This window comes from Taudactylus pleione, unplaced genomic scaffold, assembly GCF_031769625.1.
Source record: "Taudactylus pleione unplaced genomic scaffold, aTauple2 ptg000061l, whole genome shotgun sequence".
Lineage (NCBI taxonomy): Eukaryota > Metazoa > Chordata > Amphibia > Anura > Myobatrachidae > Taudactylus > Taudactylus pleione.
The window spans coordinates 7,006,293-7,026,455 of NW_028284463.1; the positions used below are offsets into that span (position 1 = coordinate 7,006,293).

A 20,163-nucleotide genomic window follows, 5' to 3' on the forward strand; every position below is an offset into this window, starting at 1 on the left:
CCATCATACCCAAGTAAAACCAACCAGCCCACCACACAACAAGACTCATTCCTTGCCCCTTCGCAAACACCCCATCCCCAATTAACCCTCAACCCACCTCCAACACATCATTACACACATCACTTGTCCTTCCCTACCACATCACACTCTGTAACAATACACCCCTCTGCCATCACACTTAACCTCCATCAATTATCACCATTACAGAACCCCATGATGCAAGGCAGCCCACCACTCATACATTGCACACCAGCACCCTTTTCCACTAAACCTATGCAATACACCATGACTGAGAATCCTCACCCCACAGTGGAGCTGGCCAGGAATCCCCATCCACATCACAGATGCATTACACACAGCCTGTCAGCTAACATCCCCTATTGGTCCCCACCTGGAATTCCCACCCATGTCACAGATGCATCACACTGGCAGTCTGCCATCCCTTACTCTTTGGTTGACACATGCCACTTTGCAACAATACACCCCTCTGCTCCCATACTCAACTTCCATCAATTACAACACCATACATACCTGCACACAAACTGAGCAATTTAGAACCATTACAGCCCACCACCCACACACTGCACATAATTGCCCTTTTCCACTAAACCAGCACAACACTTTGACAAATCAACAGGTCTCATCACTCTGGCATACTCCATCACCCTAACCACTGCAATACACCATGACCGAGAACCCTCAATCCCCAGTGGAGCTGGCCAGGAATCCCCGTCCATGTCACTGATGCATCTCACACACAGCCTGACAGCTACCATCCCCTATTGGTCCCCACTTGGAATCCCCACCCACATCACAGATGCATCACACCAGCAAGCAGCCCACCTGCCTCCCTACCTCATTGGTTGTTATAAGTCTTGTGTCTGCGCCCACACCAGGAAGTGCAGGTAAAAGTCCTGGAAGAAGGACTTACCACCAAAACACATTGGTGACTTTTCCCACAGAAGACACACCCCAACCTGAACCCACCCACATCTGTATACGGAATGCCGGTGTCAGCTCGCACCTTGCCAGCTTTACCCATGGCTACGTGCACTAAGATACTACAAGGCATCCACTGGTCCAGGCAGCCACTTTAACCACCAGCATATGGCCACCCAACCTGGACCAGCTTTGCAACAACCTTCTGAGGTGCGCACACCTTACTGGTCCCCTCACCACTGGCCCAGCCTCCCACCAACCACCATTTCGAAACCATCAGCTGGCCCGGGGGACCTGGAACCCCACATGGACTGTGCCCATGCAGACTACATTCAGTTGACCTAAGACCTCACAACCCCATGAGGCACACTCTCTGACAAGCAACCTGCATACTCACAGTTCCTACAACTGAACCAGCAGAGCATGTAAGGAAGTGGACTACACAGCATACATCACCAAGCACCTTGGCTGACCATCCTCCCAAACCCTACCAGAAGGTCCAGCAGGGATAATATGCCAGTGAAGAACCACATGGTAAGGAGACCCCTGAAAGGGTTGACCTACCTCCTCACCCATAGCCTGATCAACCCCTCTCCCTTTCTACCCCTCCCGCTCAAGACCTTACTGGAGCAGCACTGTACCTGCTCAATGAAAATATTTGGCCCTCCACATTAGTTGTCTCTTGTACTTACTCCACCCAACACATCAACACTACCATTACACCCACCACTCACCCCCCCACCTCCACACACAGGAAGAGTGCACCTATACCCTCTATTCCACAGATGCCTGTATAGACAGATATATATATATATATATATATATATATATATATATATATATATATATATATATATATTAGAGAGAGTGAGAGGGTAAGAGAAGTAGGAAGGGACATAGAGGGAGAAAGAGAGGGAAAGAGAGTTGTAGAAGGGAGAGAGAGGGAGTGGGAGAGATGGGGGAGGGTGAAAAAGAGAGGGAATGGGATGGGACAGGTAGAAAGAGAGGGAGAGTTAGAAAGGGGAGAGAGAAAGGGTTAGAGAGAGAGATAGGGAGGAAGGGTCAGGGAGGGAGGGAAAGAGAGAAAAGGAGACAGAGAGTGAAACAAATGAAGAGGGATAAGGAGAGTGAGACAGACAGATAGAGGGTGGGGGATGAGAATCAAGGAAGGGAGAGAGGCAGATGGAGGAAGGGACTGAGAGAGGCCACACACAGTACTTGTTGCAGCAGCAGCATCAGCTTTCTGATGGGGCAGGCACTTCACAGCTTTAGGCCCTGCCCCCTACCCATGCACACCGCAAATCATGGCATTATGTCAACGAGGGGGTGGGCTTCCATCAGCAGCCTCAGTTGTGTCCATCAGTGAGTGACAGATGACTGACTGTTCTTTGTGAGTGATGCTGCAGGGAGCAGGGGTGCCAGGGAAAGTCCAGTCTTAAGACTGTCCAGGAACCATATGTAAGTCTCAGCATCAACATTCACATCTTGTCTCATTATTTCATTAATTCTCTCTACCCATCTCTGCCTGTTTCTCTTCTATAAGAATTTTTTTTTAAACTATGACCTGTGTTCATTGGTTGTGAGAGACCTAAACAACATTCTATGTGCTTCCTCATTCTTCTCATCTGTTTATCCCATTCTGTGGGATTTCCAAGATTCCTTATGTGCATAGGTCCAGGGATCACTCTCCGCTCTTACCCAAGAAATGCATCAGAAGTTGGCATGGTTTCATTGCAATTCTCTGCCCTCTCCACCTCTGTAGCTGTGATAATCATAAAAAAGTAATTATGCAGCGCTCTCTGCTACTGGGGGTGGTAGAAAATATATATTGATGCATAAATGCCAAGTTTTAAAAAATAATTAAAAAATGACATGTAATGTTGTCAGACCTAATATAGTTTCACTCATAATTTCTCATAGTTAATTTAGCAAATAAACAAGGCAGGAAAAAGCAAAATAGAATGTTTTTTGTGAACACAATTTCAAATGTTAAATTTGTGAAAATAATGTTTCTAATGTGGTATTAGACTGAACTTTGCAGTGGCAGTTTTACACTATACACTCTGTGCATTTAAAATCAGAATTACATTCTAGCAAAATATATTGAATTTCCTTTTTTAATGGGCACTTCTAGACAATAACTCTCCAAAAAAAGCTCACAATTTAGGAGAGGTAGATCCACATTCCCTCTATTTATGCCACACCCAACACTGAATCAAAACTGACAATAAAAGGCAACTTTTAATTATCAAATTAGTATTTTGGGAAATTATTAAATACATTGATGTTATATTTAAAAAAAGAGAAATACAATCAATTCTGTGTCAGGATGGTGTAATGGTTAGCATTATTTCCTCACAGTACTGTGTCTTGGGTTTGCTATATAATTAAATACAAGCTCCACCACATCCATAACTGTGTGGTGTTTATGTATTCTCCACATATGTGTTTTTTAACTCCAGTTCCTCGGGTTTCCTCCCACACTCCAAAGATATACTGGTAGATTAATTGGTTCATTGTGTGTGTTTGTGTACATTTGGTAGGAAATATAGATTGTAAGCTCCACTGGGGCAGGGACTGATGTGAATGGCCAATTATGCTATGTAAACTGCTGCAGAATATTAGTGCACTGTATAAATAACTGATAATAATAATAATAATAATAATAATAATAATAATAATAATAATAATAATAATAATAATAATAATAATAATAATAATAGTGATGATGATGATTATAATCATTATTAGAAATAAATATACAAAAAGGCAGCAAAGTTGTCCTGTGATGTGAATTTTTAGCAATATGTTCCCACAAATACATTCTGTCTCCAAAACTATAGTTTATTAACACAATCAATACATTTCCTAAGTTCAGATTTTTGATGTACATACAAACAAACAATAGAAACTTTTTTTGATGTAATTCCTTAAAGATATTTTAATCAAAGCCCAAGAGCAGGCTATGTGGCTTATGTAATTCCATAATTTTATTCTACTCCCCATAGTGACATCTTAATTACACATCGTATTGGAGTCCACAAGGTATAAATAGGATTCCTTCCTGCCCTGTGCTCTGTTCTATCCTGAACAAAAGGTTAGTTGTGATCTTACTGCTATATTACTGTATATTATTCTGCACTATGTTACATTAACTGGTCTTAGCACTTGTTACTGTGTGATTCATGTTTTAGAACATTCTTTCTAACTTTTGGAAATGGCAATGAACAGTATTTTTGCCTGTCACCAATTGTTTTCTTAAAGTATATCCAAAACTTTTTCTGCAATTTTACAAGACCATTATTCATTACTCAGTGGTATTGAGGTACAGCTACCCATATACAATGGAGAGCCTAATGATATTTAATATAAACACTTTTTAAATGTATTTAATTTTAGATAATAATGAGATTTTGTGAAAAGAACAACCTAAGCTTTTTTGAAACACTTTAGAACTCACAAAAAAATCAGAAAAGACTAATTATACATAGTATTAGTTTGTGCATTTTATGCAGAATATACTTGAATCCATATCAGTGACAAGCAAAGGATTTCAAATGGGGAATACAAATAAAAAATATAAACAGTATATACAGTAGGAGCAAATAAATATTTGTGAGTATAGGAATCTACCCCTTCTTTTGTTATATGCAAAAATTTAATTTGCACACAAATATGTGAAATAAATTCTGTTCTTGTTTAGTTTCCAAGCAACATATTTCAGTATCAAAAATTTGTAGAAGATTAGTTCCATTTTCAGCAAGTTACCTTCTTCCATATGGTAATTTATTGCCTATTTGCAATCTAAGGTCTCTGGGGCAGTTGCATTGCTTAGGTTACACCCAATAATCTTTTTGTGAATTACATATATAGATATAGATATATAGATATATAGATATATGACATAAAATGAAGGTCTAAGATGTGCTTCAGGTTTTAGAATAGTCTTTAGAATGCATCTTTTCAACAAGATTACTAAAATAAAACACAGAAAAGTAGTTGTAGTTCATTAAATATATTAAATTAAATTACACATCAGTAGCATAAAAGTTTCATTACAAGTTAACACATCCTTTAGCATCAAATATACTAATAGCAAATTTGTTCATATTAACTGTTTTTCATTATAAAACATGTTTGGAAATTCATAAACCTCCTGCCCCAGTTAAACGTGCAGCCATATACATCTGTGCTGTTTGGGAATCCTGCTTTTTCCACTCTATAACTTTTAGGGGTTGATTTACTAAAGTGAGAGTTCTTTGAAGAGAGTTTTAAAAGTGATGTTAGCCCTTAGATACCATTCAGATTCTAGCTATTATCTTCTAGAATGTGCTAGTTAAATATTGAGTAGAATCTGATTGGTTGCTATGGGCAACATCAATTTTAAAACTCTCTTCTAAAAGCTCTCACTTTAGTAAATTTAACCCTTACTGTGTAGCTTTTTGCTAGAGTCCACTTTCCACCTTAGCTCATAACACTGACCCTGCCACATGCATTCCTGTGTCTTTCTCTATGATCAGACATGTGAGCAGTGTACTGAGTGCCAAAGTTTAGTTCAGTATACTTCTTTATTGAGATGCTCTAAGCTACTTTGAACTTCCAGATGCCCTAATTATCTTGCTACACAATGATCTATCAATGCTGACTTCAACACAGTGGTTTTCATTCGAATGATTAAAAAATGTGTTTTGAACTTATTCAAATAAACTTTAAAAGTAATTAAAATAAATATACTAAATCGATCAACGATGTTTTGCTGTCAAGGGGAGTGAGACTGGTGAATATAAATCGGTTAAAGTATTAAATAAGTGTTGTATGAGACCAGAGTACTGAGTCTTAAATAGTGCGCAGCCATATAGCATCACCTCCATACCATCCATCACTACCATCACTGCAAGTACCGGGATTTAGGTTACCAGCAGGAGTCGATCACGCATTTGGTAAGTACACACCATAACTTAACTATCCTGCAATATTGTGTTCCAAAGTTCCTGATACTGTGCGTATATTATATTTGAGGTGGAAAGGAGGAAGAAGAGGTGAAGCACTGACATCAGAACACCCTTCATACAGACATCACAAATTATTTTCTCTGGAACTATTTACAAACTCTATATATCTATATATTTATTGCTCCCCCTAGAGCGGTTTCTGGACTCTGGGATATAAGTAGTAACACTTTCCCATTTAGGGATAAGAAAAAACTGAACTTGCATGCAATTCCTATTTAAGAACACTCTCCCTACAGATAGACTTTTTTGGACATAAACATGCATTTCTTTTCACCGTAATACAGTAGGGTACACAAGATTTATTAGGAAGATCTCTAAGCGCACCACAATTGTATATATGATTTGTGTTATTGAAAGGGATTGGGATATCTCTTTAGGTGGAGCGGCTGGAGAGATTCGAAACGAAAGATTTAGAGCGCTGTAATTTCTCTATATATCATAGGTGTGGCAACCTGCATGTGGCTGGTAAGGGGTGGAAGGAGAGGTGCATTGGGCCAATAGACACTTGAATAGGATAGGTTACATAGCAGCCTGTGCACAGGGCACACAGTGACATTAGTGCTGGTGGTGGGTGAAAGTGCTGCTGCCACCAGTCTGTATAGGTAGGTACATTGCATTTAAAAAATCTGCTTTTCTACTTTGTTTTAAATATACAGTGTCAGTCTGTATTTATTATTTAGGTAGACTGGACATATACACAGGGCAGGATAGATCAAAGGGCAGCATACATATTTGTTTATGAGGAATTTATCTATTTATCATATGTATTTTATTTTATGTTTTTGCTTTTGTTTGTGTTTCTAATGTCTTTACCACAGATTTATATTTTTTGGTAAAATAATGGATTGGAGTTGCTGGAAATAAGAACAAGGTTGTGTGAGATGCAGAATCACCAATTTATGACATATTAACCCATGATGCCAAGAGCAGCATAGGCTCAGATGTGACATTGATTAAGTGACCAATAAAACAGCACTAAAAAATTATTTACAGAAAAACCTAAATAGATCATGGAGAACCAGACTTACATTACAGGTTTCTATTTGGTGCCATTTTCCACAAAATTGAATTATATATCATTAGCCACTGGTGTGTTTTTCATTTTATATATGTTTGGTGTACTCATCAATTCTGTTATAATTACAGTGATATATATTGATGATCAGTTACACACCCCCATGTATCTATTTCTCTGTAACCTCGCCTTAGTAGATATCTGTTATACAACCACTACTGTCCCAGAACTTATTTACATGTTATTATCTGGAAATAATACAATTTCCTTCATGCAATGTTTTACCCAGATGTACTTTTATATTTTGGCTGGAGGTGCAGAAAATGCTCTAATATTCATTATGGCATATGACCGATATGTTGCTATATGTGATCCTTTACACTATCACTGTATCCTGAATAGAGAAAACTGTCTCTTATTGGCATCTGGCACTTGGATATTAGGATGCTTAAATTCATTTGTGTTTACTATTCCAGCCTCACACATGTCCTTCTGTCAGTCACATACCTTACACCAGTTCTTCTGTGATGCTAAAGCTCTGATTAACATTTCCTGTGCTGGTAGTGAAAACTATTATATTGTCATATATCTAGAATTATTGGTATATGGATTTTTCCCAGCCATGTTCTGTTTGACATCCTATATAAAAATTATCAGGGTCATCTTGCAGATAAAGTCTGCGGAAGGCAGAAAAAAAGCCTTCTCCACCTGCTCATCTCACCTCACCATTCTCTTTATGTACTATATGACAGGTGTATCTGTGTACATGATGCCACCATCACAATACTCCAATGTCCTAGAACCAGCATTTACAACACTGTATGCAGTAGTTACTCCCATGATAAACCCTCTGATCTATAGTCTACGGAATAAGGATGTAATAAAGGCTCTGATGAGAGTATTTTGGCTAAAACAAAATATTGAAAAGTAATGGATAATTTGCTAAATGTTTAAATGTGTGTCTTTGAATCTGCTTCTACTGACCATTATATTGCTGAAGTGTTTCATATTTCTGTGTCCAGCTTTTGTGTCATTCGATTATGGCTGACATTGTTCAGTGAAGTGTAAGTATTTGATAAAGAGCCATTCCCAATTTAGTCTTTGCTTACAATGGAATATTATAATACTAGACAATGGAATCTTTGTAATTGTGTTTGTATAATGCAACACTAGTATGAAAAGGTGTTGATTAGATCAAAATGAAATATATGGATAAAAAATAAAATGCAATAACCTTAGCACAACCAGTGAGGCAGCCTGTGGCTCAGGTGCTCAGGGTAACCATAATTCTCCTAATATATTATAGGAAAGTAGGAGATGATAGTGGGCCCTGGGCACTTTTAAAAGTGAAGGAAAATGGATGAGTGAAAAAGTCATAAAAAAACCTCTTTTTAGAGTCGTTTTCATACAAATGCTTTAGAGATTTTCAATATGTAAGGAAAATTAAACACATAGGCCATATTCAATTAGCGGCCAAAAAATCAGAATCTGCGAAAAGTATTGTGAGTATTCAATTCCAGAGAGTTTTCACTGGTGCAGAAGCTCAATGCAATGGAACCTGCAAAAAAAGTTTCGCCTATGAATAGATGTCTAAAAAATTTGCAGAATTGGGGTTTTGAGGATGTCAGCGAAAAGTCTACCATACGAAAAGTACAGGACTTTTCATGGCTAATTGAATATGCCCCATAGAGTAATTCAATTATGCACAAGACATTGTCAAACAAAGATGTATGATTGATATAACTTAATAAGTCTTTTAGAACAAATTGGCTCACATGGAATGGAACATACAAAAAATGGATATATAACTGAAGTCCAATATATGAACTTGTAATCACAATAATATACAGTTTAGCTCTATGATAGAGCAAATATAAATTTCACCATGAGATAGAATAAAATAAAATAAGACAAGCTCCAAAGGAACAATAATAGAAGGGTCTAATGAGGTACCCATACCAGATAGGTGGTCGTGGTTAAGCGATGGTGTGCCCAGAGAAGCTATAGATTTTGTATTCCCATGTTACCCCGGTTTACAGTACAGGTTGAAAATATGGGGTGGAATAATTTTTTCCATTATTGAGACTTGAAACACATCATAAAAACCTTTTTGTGAACTGCAATACACAATTTGTTTTAAAATTTGGTACGCTACAATAGTAAATATACCTTTATGTGCACTTCATCTTCATAACTTGCAGTGTGTGGTACACAATTTATTTAGATTTGTATGAGAGCACCTTGGAGGGAATTAGAAAAGATGTAGAAGATAAAAAGATACCTTTATGGATATCAAACAGAATGCTATATTGTGAGTGGGGTACACCGATCTCTCTAGTCACTCACTTTGGACCAGAAGATTCCTTTTCCAACATTCCAACATCTTCTTTACAATATTTATATGATGAATAAATATATTTTTTACAAATTTGTGAACATTCTACATCATTGTGTTTTAATATTTGTTTTTAGATGTTTAATAGGAATCAATAAAAAAAGGGATTGTTATACATCACAGAGAAGAATGGAATGAACAATTCTACCAATTTACAAAAATCTTATTTTATTCATTTCAGAGCCATTTTGTAGTGGTCTATCCCCCATTTCTATGTTACATGTTGTCTTAATTTTGGAATATGGTGAAGTTCTTTGTGGGGGATTTGATATAGTAAAGATGCTGCTTAGTTTAATGAGTGTTGGACCCTACACACTTTCCTTTTTTTAACATACTGTAAGTACACCAGTATCTCTCTGCACATCTTACATCTGCTCAACCTGTGGTGCAACATGGTTTTAAGAAGTTGCCTATTTACTTGCTTTATTTATTCTCAATGCCCAACTCCAAAATAGCAAAAATGTTGTTTGAAAGCAAAGTAATACAGAGAGTTATGTCATTTACATAATAGAGGGCAAAAAAGTGAGATCATAACAGTTACTAAAATTACCCCAAGTAATGTTGGACAATAGGCATGGAGATTGATGTGACAGTGATATGGGGCAGGGCATACCGCTGTAGATGGCCAGGGTCACAAAGTCCAGCAGTGGCAAAGTTTAGAGGCCACACTTCAGTGGTAGTGGTGAACTTAAATTTTAGCAGGGTCCAGGTTCAGAAAAAGTTGTTTGTCTGACAAAACCACTGCTACCATCTAGCAGAGAAATGCATAAGAACCTTATTGTGACAGGCTACAAATTTAGTTTACATTGGAGAGCTGTCCTGAATCTTCATATGTACACGGAGACACTTTAGGAGTGGATACAAGCTACTGATGATTGCCGTTAGCTGAGAGCATTACTCTGCATGTCAGAATACATCCTCTACTTGAACTGAGGCAAACAGTGATTGCTGGAATTGAGAGCTATTATCTCAACAAGCAACAGACCCCTACAAATTAGCCAGTGGTAAGCTGCTTTTTAAAAGAACCAGTGTGTACACTACTATAGACTGCCTTTTCTGTTTATTATGTGATGGAGGTGGACAATAAATAAAAAAACATGGCTACATTATTGGGATGCTATTTTGAAGATCCAGGACTCTGTCGTTAACTCAACAAAAATCATCTACTTAAGTACTAGAGCTTCTCCATAGGATATCCCTTTTTTTACCAGCCAGTATCTTATTACAGGGTCAGAAGAGATAAGCATTAAATATCAGTCATCTTATTGTTCTTTTTTCCATAGACGATGCCTTATCTCTATTTATGGACACATATAGCAGAAGGATTAGAATCTCAACATCAGGAGATTTTTTATATGCTTCTGGTCATTTTGATATGAGGATTGATGTAAACTGTGATTGATTTAATATTAATATTTTTATTTTTGTGAGCCTGTCCTGATTAACTTGACTGTTTATACAGTTAAACTTTGTTTTTATATATCTCTATTGTATGTGATATTTAGATTTAGTAAATTTATATCATTTTAAATCTATTTTCCATATATTTGCTAAGTCATTAAGGATGCAAATAATATTATCCATCTTATATATTTATTACATGCTCTTAATGAAAGTAATTTGTTTGGATTGTTTGGGAATTTTTTAGTGAGAAGCATTTTGTTGATGCACAGTGAACACTATAACAGACCCAATTTCAGTGTTGAACATAGGGCCTGATTCAGAGCCAGACGCTATTTGCGCTCGCTCATTCAGAAAAAGGGGCTGGCTATTTAAATTGAGTGCTCACTCTTTGCGGTCTGTTGACGCCTCTATGTCTGAGCGAGCGTCCAAAACATGCGCTCGCTATTTTGTAAAGACGCCCCTTTGCCGCTCGCATCATACGTCATCTCCACTAATTATTTGATTAATCGAGTACATCGAAATGCGTATGAACTGCTTGCTATTCTTGTGGTAGCATTTTCCTACCGCAATCATGCGAGCAGTTCAGGCTAAAAGACAGCTAAGTGACGTGGTCGATGACGCTGCTTTGTTAATTATGCACACCCTTAAAACACCCGTTTTGACGGTTAGGCACGCCTGCGTTCAAATCTCCACTCCCCGTTTTCAAGCACCTTCCCCTGTTACCAGCCACAAACGCCTCATCCTGTCAATCAAATTAGCAGGCACTCGCTATTTTGCGAGCACACGATTTTACACCGCACTGACTGGTTGGCGCATGCGCATTACGACCCATACGCATGCGCAGATGTGCGAACATCGCTCGGAGAGAACGAGCGGCCACTTACGAGCGGCTCTGAATCAGGCCCATAATCCCCACGTATCAATTCTTATAAATAGAGATGCTAAACAGAGGTGGGAGATTCTTTGTTATATAGACTAAGTACAGTAAGGGCAGGTTCACACAAAATGTGGCCAATGCTGATGGGAAGTTTTGCAGATACTGTATATGTATAAAACGAGGCATACAATTTACACCAATTACAGTGCAAATACAACATTGAGATGATGATAATGATGATTGTGAGGATGACAACAAATGACAACATGACTAAATTAGTTCACACTAAATGATTGCTAAATCACAGCCATATCTAACAACACTGCATGTCCTTAAACTATCTGTGACATTTTATAGCATTAACAGAAGCTTTCTAGCCTAGTGTGTTGTTATGCTTTGTTTACACTCATTTGTTCACACGTATGTCTCATTAGCTGAGGTATTGTCTGCAAACAGCAAAAAAATTTAATAATCAATTGTTGTTGCTACACTTGTTTTGGTGTTTATTACTGATACATTTTTGTGGCTCATATTTCAAAACTAATTTTCTTCCAATTTTTCAAAGAAAAACTGAGACTTTAGAGTAGGGATGGGGAACCTCAGGCCTTGGGCCTTAAAAGGCACCCGGAATCATTTTTTCTGGCCTTCTGAGCTTTTTTCTGCTATGCTCATCTGGCTATCAGGGTGCCTAGAATGGCACCCTGCAGCCAGAATCTATGCAGCAGTGCTGCCTGGAGCATCCTTAGGAAGCTTCAGATGGTCACACTGCTGCCCTTACAGCTCCCCGTCACATCCTCAGGATGTTGCGTGCATTGCTCTAATCACTGGCGATTGTGCACCCCCAGTGTGACATCACACAGAGGGAGCATGGCCTGCACCAGGCCCGCAAATATGGTTATATATTTCAAAATGGCTTTTGGCAGAAAAAATGTTCCCCACCCCTGCTTTACAAAGTTGCATTTTAAATCTTGGAATTCATCTTATTTGTTGTATTACCTTGCATGTATGTGTCCTAACAGTGTTGTATTGCATGTTGCATAATTCTAAGCATGTAATTTATCTATCACGTCATCAAGAAACCAAGATATTATGTTTCAAATAGTGATCATTTCAGCCAGCTCTAGTATGACACTTTAGGACTACACCAGTCCATGAAATAATATCAATGAAAAATGGATTGCTACCTGCACTGTTCATGGTTGTATATAAAAATGCTGCCCAGAAAGAATGTGGAACAAAAGTTAATATATGACATGTTAACATTCAAAATGTCAACACTGACATAATGTCAACATTGTCAACATTGTAAATGTAAACCTATTGGCGATTTCCTCTGGACACTGAGCAATCCAGCACTGCAGCCTCATCTAGTGAGGCAGAATGTGCAGATATAGTCAAAGCAACTTCCAGCAGCAGGCCCCCTTTAGGGGTAGCCACCAGATCTACTCTGGATCTCACCAGAGAACCCGCACCAGGCACGGAGGTGAGTGGGCGAGGCAAGCAGAAAAGTTTACCAAAAGAGATGGTAGTATTCAACCTATCCTCTAGAACGCTATCCAAAACAGAGCTGGATGTACTCAATAAAGGACTTTCATTCATCCCTACTCAAACATTTGATGCATTCCAGAATAAGATTGACCTATGCAAATTTGTCCGTCGAGTTAAACTGAGAGAACATTTTGGTGTATCCTCCACTTCAAAAGAAACATGCCCTGTATTGAAAAAATCATCCTTTACCCCCAATTCAAATAATGTCAACATCAAATGCTTTACCAATTTCATGGAAAACACCATCATGAATATTAAACCGGATTTGTCTGCCAGATCCAATTTGTCTCACGCAGAGAAGAAGGCGTTAAGAGACTTGGGGTCTTATAAGGACATAATTATCCACCCGGCGGACAAAGGTGGTGGAATAGCAGTGCAGGATGTTACAGCATATAAGGTGGAGACCTACAGCCAGCTTAACAATACCTTGGTCTATGAAGAATTATCGGAAGATCCCACTAATCGATATAAGAAAGAGTTGGAATTCTATTAACACAGTCAGTACAAGATAACATCATTAACCAATATACTAAAGAAGCTCTTATGCAGCCATTCCCCCGAATTCCGGTATTTTATACCATCCCCAAACTCCACAAGAATGCCACCACACCTCCTGGGAGGCTGATTATATCAGCCTGTGACTCTTTATTTTACAGTGTTTCACAATACCTGGACCATTTTTTGCAACCCTTGATTCAGAAAGAATCTACTTTTCCAAAGGATACCACATCGTTCATTTTACATCTTCAAGCTTTATCACCTCTCCAAGGACAATATTTGATGTGTACTATAGATGTTTCCAGTTTATACACTAGCATTCCCCAGACACAAGGGATTGAAATGGTTCGCAGATTTATCTCAAGCCATCCAGATTACAAAGGCCCACAAATTGATGTTTTTATTCAACTTCTAACATGGACTCTCACTCGCAATTATTTTATTTTTGATAAAAAAATCTATTTGCAACGCTCGGGGTGTGCCATGGGCTCATGTGTAGCCCCGAGCTTTGCAAATTTTTGCATGCTAGCAATAGAGCAAGATCTCTTTTTTTCAGATATTCAGGTGACCCAATACATTTGTGGATACCGTAGGTATATAGTTGACATATTCCTATTGTGGAAGGGCACTAAAAATGATTTTGATAGTCTGATTCAGAATATTAATGATAGGGATTGCCCCATTAAATTGACAGCTGAAAGTAGCTATACCTCGGCCCACTTTCTGGATGTCTCTATCCATCTCACACATGATGGTATAATGGAAACATCCATGTACTATAAAGATACCGACAGGAACACCCTGCTAGCAAGTGACAGTCAACATCCTAGGTCACTTAAATATGGCCTGCCTTTTTCCCAATTTCTAAAGGTAGTGAGAATTTGCAGTGATCCTGATGATGTTAGATTTCAAATTCACAAAATGATGTTAAAATTCCTGTCGAGGGGTTACCACCGCACCTCTCTTATCAAGGCTAGAGACCGTGCACTGACGGTTAGCCGTAAAGATGCACTGGTACCCGTTTCACCAAAGAAATTAGAGAACAACATAGTTTGGACACAAACGTATACGGATGATATCAAACCCCTTATGCAAATGGCTAAAGCTATGTGGCCAATAGTAGCCACTGATAAACAGATCCCATCAGTGATGGGATGCTCTATCCTGCCGTCCTTCAAATGGGGGAGAAACATTAGAGATAGGGTGGTACATAATGACATTAGTCATTTTTCAATAGACCAGCCGATTCATTTCCTTACTCACAAGCCAGGCAATTATAAATGCACGGGTTGCACGACGTGCAGCTTTTTAGAAACAGGTGACAAATTCACCAATCCTAGATCAGTCAAAATTTTCCAAAATAAGCATCCACTGACTTGCTCGAGCAAATTTGTAATTTATTACATTAAGTGCCCTTGCAGTTTGCTATATATAGGGAAGATGACACGCCAGCTAAAAGAATGTATGGCGTTACATCGTTCCAACATTAGGGCAGCACTGGATGGCAAGAGCTGTGACCAGCCGGTCGCACGCCACTTTCTAAAGTTTACACACAATCTGCAGAGCATTATATATAAATTGATCGATTGGGTACCCCCTAGTTTTAAGGGTGGAGATACAGGCTGCCTTCTGTTACAGAAAGAGGCAAAATGGATCCATATTTTGCAGACTGTACAGCCTTTGGGTCTGAATGAAAATCTATCTCTAATATGTTTTTTGTAATCATGCTGTTTACTTTAAATGATGCTCTTACTGTATTTTACATGTTTTGGCTATCTTCCATTATGCTTTAGCATGCATGTAACACTGTACATATGCAGCTGGGGGATGACTATCTATAGACACTTCACCCCTGTGTACTGTCTGCTCTATATTGTTTATAGCTATGTTACAGCAGCACTATTGCTGTGATTGTTCATTGCATAGTTAATCCTGTGAGTCAGTTTCCCCTCTCTGATGTCAGGTTGCTATGGTGATGGCACTGGGTTTTATCTGACCACGCCCCCAGGCCCTCTCTGATGATGTCATCAGCTTGAGCCACAGCTGGGGATTGTGGAGGTGACAGCACATGGGTGAGTTATCTGTTATATATTACAATGTTTTTTATTATATGTATGTCTTGATAAAAGCATTAAGTTGCTGCAACATTAAAAAAAAAAATACAGCATTTCTGGTTTGACCTAATTTATTTACATCTGCTGCATAAGTCCCATTGAGTGCCCTCTCTCTGTTTCTACATATATATATATATATATATATATATATATATATTTATATATATATATATATATATATATATATATATATATTTATATATATTCTGTAAAACATATGAGAAGTAGCTCCTCCTAGTGCAATGCATTTGATAGTTATTTTTCACCATCACCAGGCAATATCACCCTACAATTGGATGTGTACCTAAATCAGTGGGTGTGGTCTCACAGAATCACAAAGTGGGGCTCCTCAATGATGTCACTGCCCTGCATCCTGCCATTGGCTGGGCAACCCAGAATGCTGTCTCCCTCTCCAACTGCCAGCTGAAAAAAAATACATAAGTCTCGTGTATTAACTGGGTCAGAAAGAAATCACTGTACAACAAAGCAGCAGACTGGGGAAAAGCTTTCAATAATGTATAGCAATCCTCTTATGAAATATTTCTAAACTTATACTATAGCCTACTGTACAACAGATATGACACAAAATGTCAACAGAAACTTGTAGGGTTGGATGTCTGACCAGAATTCAGTTGCTGGCATGTCCATACCGATCTGATCGAGTATAATATCTCAAAACAGGGGAAAGTCTTGCTCCAGAATAAGGGGATACAGAATCCTTGGTACTATTGCTGCTATCACTTGCACCATTTTTCACCTCACGGTCAAATGAAGGCAGACATGGTCATGTTTCTCATTGTTCCCATGTACAATCAGCAGCCTGTCTATAAGTCCTTCTGGAACCAGTGTGCTGGATACCAGGGTGACTTCCCTGGCCAAATCCATCAAGGCAAACACTACCTGTTGCTCTTTCAGGACAGGCAACTGGAACAGCAGTGGGCTGTCCAGGGATGAGGACATGGTCCCATAGACAGGAAATGTGTGGCCTCATCACCACACCAAACAATCCATTGGTACATGCCAATTTGAACAATTCCTCTGAAAGTGCCTTGGTTTGCCACACTTAAAGCACCCTTCTGGGGTCACACTATGCTTTGTGCCAAAATCTTGTTTTGATTATTTTCTGAATATCAGTCTGACCGCTTTCTCATCTGTCTGGATCATATTTCCCAAAGCATAATATCAGTCAATGGGAACTGCAAGCTCTTCAAATGACTGCGGATTGCTCTGCAGAACCATCTTTGCAGCTCCATGTAATGGTCTCCTATGAATCACCATGTAAGACCCCTAGAACTATGCTGATGAGGTATTTGGCCAATAACAGCTACCTGCTGTACCCTTAGAGTCTGATATATTCACCGGTACTTAGGTGGCTGCCTGGTCTTAAACTCATGATAGCAGGAGCTTACATGGCTATCCTGTGGGCCATTATATGTTATTTGGCTGGTGATGGTTCTATTTACTGGATGTGACCTAGATGGTTTAGGTGTGGCTTTGAAAGTCAAGATACGGCTTGGAGAGCCGAGGTATGACTTGGAGAGCCAAGGGGAGCTTGGAGAGCCAAGGTGTGACTTTGAGAGCTGAGGTGTTCTTTTGAGAGCCAAGGTATGCTTTGTAGAGCTGAGGAACAACTTTGAGTGCCAAGGTGTGGCTTTAAAAGCTGAGGTGTGGCTTGAGGGCTGAAAAGTGGCACAACCTTGAGGGTCAATTTGCAGCCTTGAGGGCTGAGTTGCAGCACTGGTGGCAAGATGCAACCTTGAGGATCAAGGTGCAGCACTGGCAGCAATGTGAAACCTTCAAGGTTGAGGCACAACCTTTAGAGTCAAGATGACCAGAACAGAATGGAGGCAACTAGATGGAGCAGATGCATAAGTGGTGAGGCTGCAGCCACAGAACAGACTAGAAATGGCCACTGCTTGTTGCACACACCCTGGAAACAGTTTCACAGCTGTGGATGACACAGCAAGAGCAAAGTGTTGGTGTAGATAGTGGTTGTATATATAGACAACAGACACAGACAGGCAGTTGCTCGACTGGCAGGAACCAGGTTGATGCATAGGGATATGCTATAGCAGGCAAGATGGCACTTAACCAGCAGGCTTATAAAAGCCTAAACACCAATGGTGTGCAAGGCAATAGACTGGAAATTAGCCAACAGGTGGAAGAGAACACATCAGCGGTGACTATATATCATTGCAATCACAGGCACTATCCCAGCACGGCATCTACATTTTCCAGGCAACTGAGGGAACTGTATGTAGTTACAGCTAGAGATAAGTACGTCCAAGAAGAGGAGCAACAACTTGGGCATAAGAGTGTAACAAGGAGCGACAGTGACTTGTAATACTCCACCTTTAAGTTCCACACACATTGGTTAATTGTCAGGATTTCCAGGATCCTGTCAGGTGGGTCTCATTCGGGCTCTAATTAACTCTGCTTGATCTGGTAGGTAAGCACTCATTGTTGACCCTGGCGTATATTGCCAGTCATAGAAATGCTGTGCCTTCTCAGGCCCTGTCACCTCTACCTGTGCCAGAATTGCAGCCTTTAGCTGCTTATATTTCACTGCCTGGGCTTCAGACATATCAAAATAATCCTGATGTGCTTCACCCATCAAATAAGGAGACAATTGTGCCACCAAATTCTCCAAAGGACAACAGAAATGCCTCAACATCATCTGATGGTGTCATCTTCCGCATCACACCAGGCCTGCATTAACCCAGTCACAGCTGACTAAGCTCTGCCCATAACAGTCTGTTGCTCCCCATATGGGCATTAGCAACTATTAGCATCTCAGCTTTCTGAACCCTTTGTGCCACAGATACATTAATTAAGGCTCAGAGGATTTCCTCCATTTAGCTGTCTGAGGTGACTGAGTAGCAAAATTGGGGCTCCCTTATCATACACTGGACAGCCAGTGGTTTTATGCTAATATAATCTAGCTGCCAGTGGCCAATGCTTATTACCTTCTAAAGAGGCACACCACACAAAAAAACCCATTCCCTTTAAGTGGAATTAAACAGTCTACCAAATTCTATGTTTGTTTACAATACACATAGGAACAAACTTCCCTAGTTTATTTGTACCTCATTGTTTAATAACATAGTCAAAACATTTATTTATGTTACAATAACCAGCAATAATCAAAGCACTGTCTTTAATTGGGTTATACACACAGATATACTTTTCTTTAGCAGCCTGTGCTTCTATATCTGCACCACACCCAAACTTAACAAGTTCAAGGAAAAACATAGAAAATATATTTTTGAGCCAGATAAAGACATTTTCTGCTGCAACAAATTCATAAACAGTTGAGTTTGCTTAGAAATTATCACACTGTGGGCCTGATTCAGACCACTCACAAGCGCTATGCGCTCGCAAGCGGGTCATTGTTTGGCCACTGCACATGCACACGCCGGAGCCGGCTCCAACATGCATATTCGCAAGACCCTTGTAGCAATGGGTGCTCTGTCGATCCGGGTTTTGCACCAAAAGGGGGAGGCTGTCGATTTTGATTAATAGCTTGCACCATTTTGGAGGCGGGCAGGCGGCTGGCTTCACAAACAAAGGCTTTCCCAAGCGAACACCTGTCGTTTGTTGGCACCCCACTGATATCACCAGTGATGTCAGTGGGAGAGCTTCCAGCTCTATTAGAGCTGGAAGCTCTCTGGGGCTTGTGACAGATGAGATCCTACCACAAGGGTTTCATCGCAAGCCCCGATGGTCACAATGGTCTTGACAATCACAACCATCATCCTGGCCACTTGCACTAGCTGTGAGTGGTCACAAACAGCTAAGCGAGTGGCCAGGAGGCCGCACAAAAAAATATCCGCCCTGATTCAGAGCGAGCACTCTTTTCAGAGCGTCCAGCTTGGAATCAGGCCCTGTGTACACTCTCTTCACAAATATCACAGCATAAGCTTTGTACATTTGCACCCAGTGCAACTTTTCCACATGTGCAAATAAACCGATTTTTACATGCTGTTTACCCTCATTCACCGACCCAACAAGACAGTGCCTGGTCTCTGCCACTCAGCTCGTGGCTAGCATAAGGTTCCCATGAATGATACCACTGTGTAAGATTCTCCTTACAAAAAACACACATGACAGCAGTTATGACATCTCTTGTGAGATATATTTTACTGATGAAAATGTTATATCATCACATTTCCCAAACAGCATATGGCTCCCTAACACTAAACTAACTTTAGCAGCTTTCTCTCACCTGGCCGACTAATTCAGCACCAGGAACACCTTGCCTCTGAATCCCACAATCCTTTATGAATCAAAGACACACACACAGAAATCAGACCCATGTGGTGCAGCTGTGTTTTAAAGGCATCCAGCGGGGAACAGCAACA

General features: G+C 39.7%; 1 protein-coding gene across 1 annotated transcript; it reads left to right on the forward strand.

Annotated features, from left to right (window-relative positions):
- Window positions 1–6,961: 6,961 nt before the first annotated feature.
- Window positions 6,962–7,897, forward strand: LOC148534979 (olfactory receptor 1G1-like). The gene has a single exon (XM_088464850.1). It carries the CDS (start codon window positions 6,962–6,964, stop codon window positions 7,895–7,897), a length of 936 nt encoding a protein of 311 aa, XP_088320976.1.
- The last annotated feature ends 12,266 nt before the right edge of the window (window positions 7,898–20,163 follow it).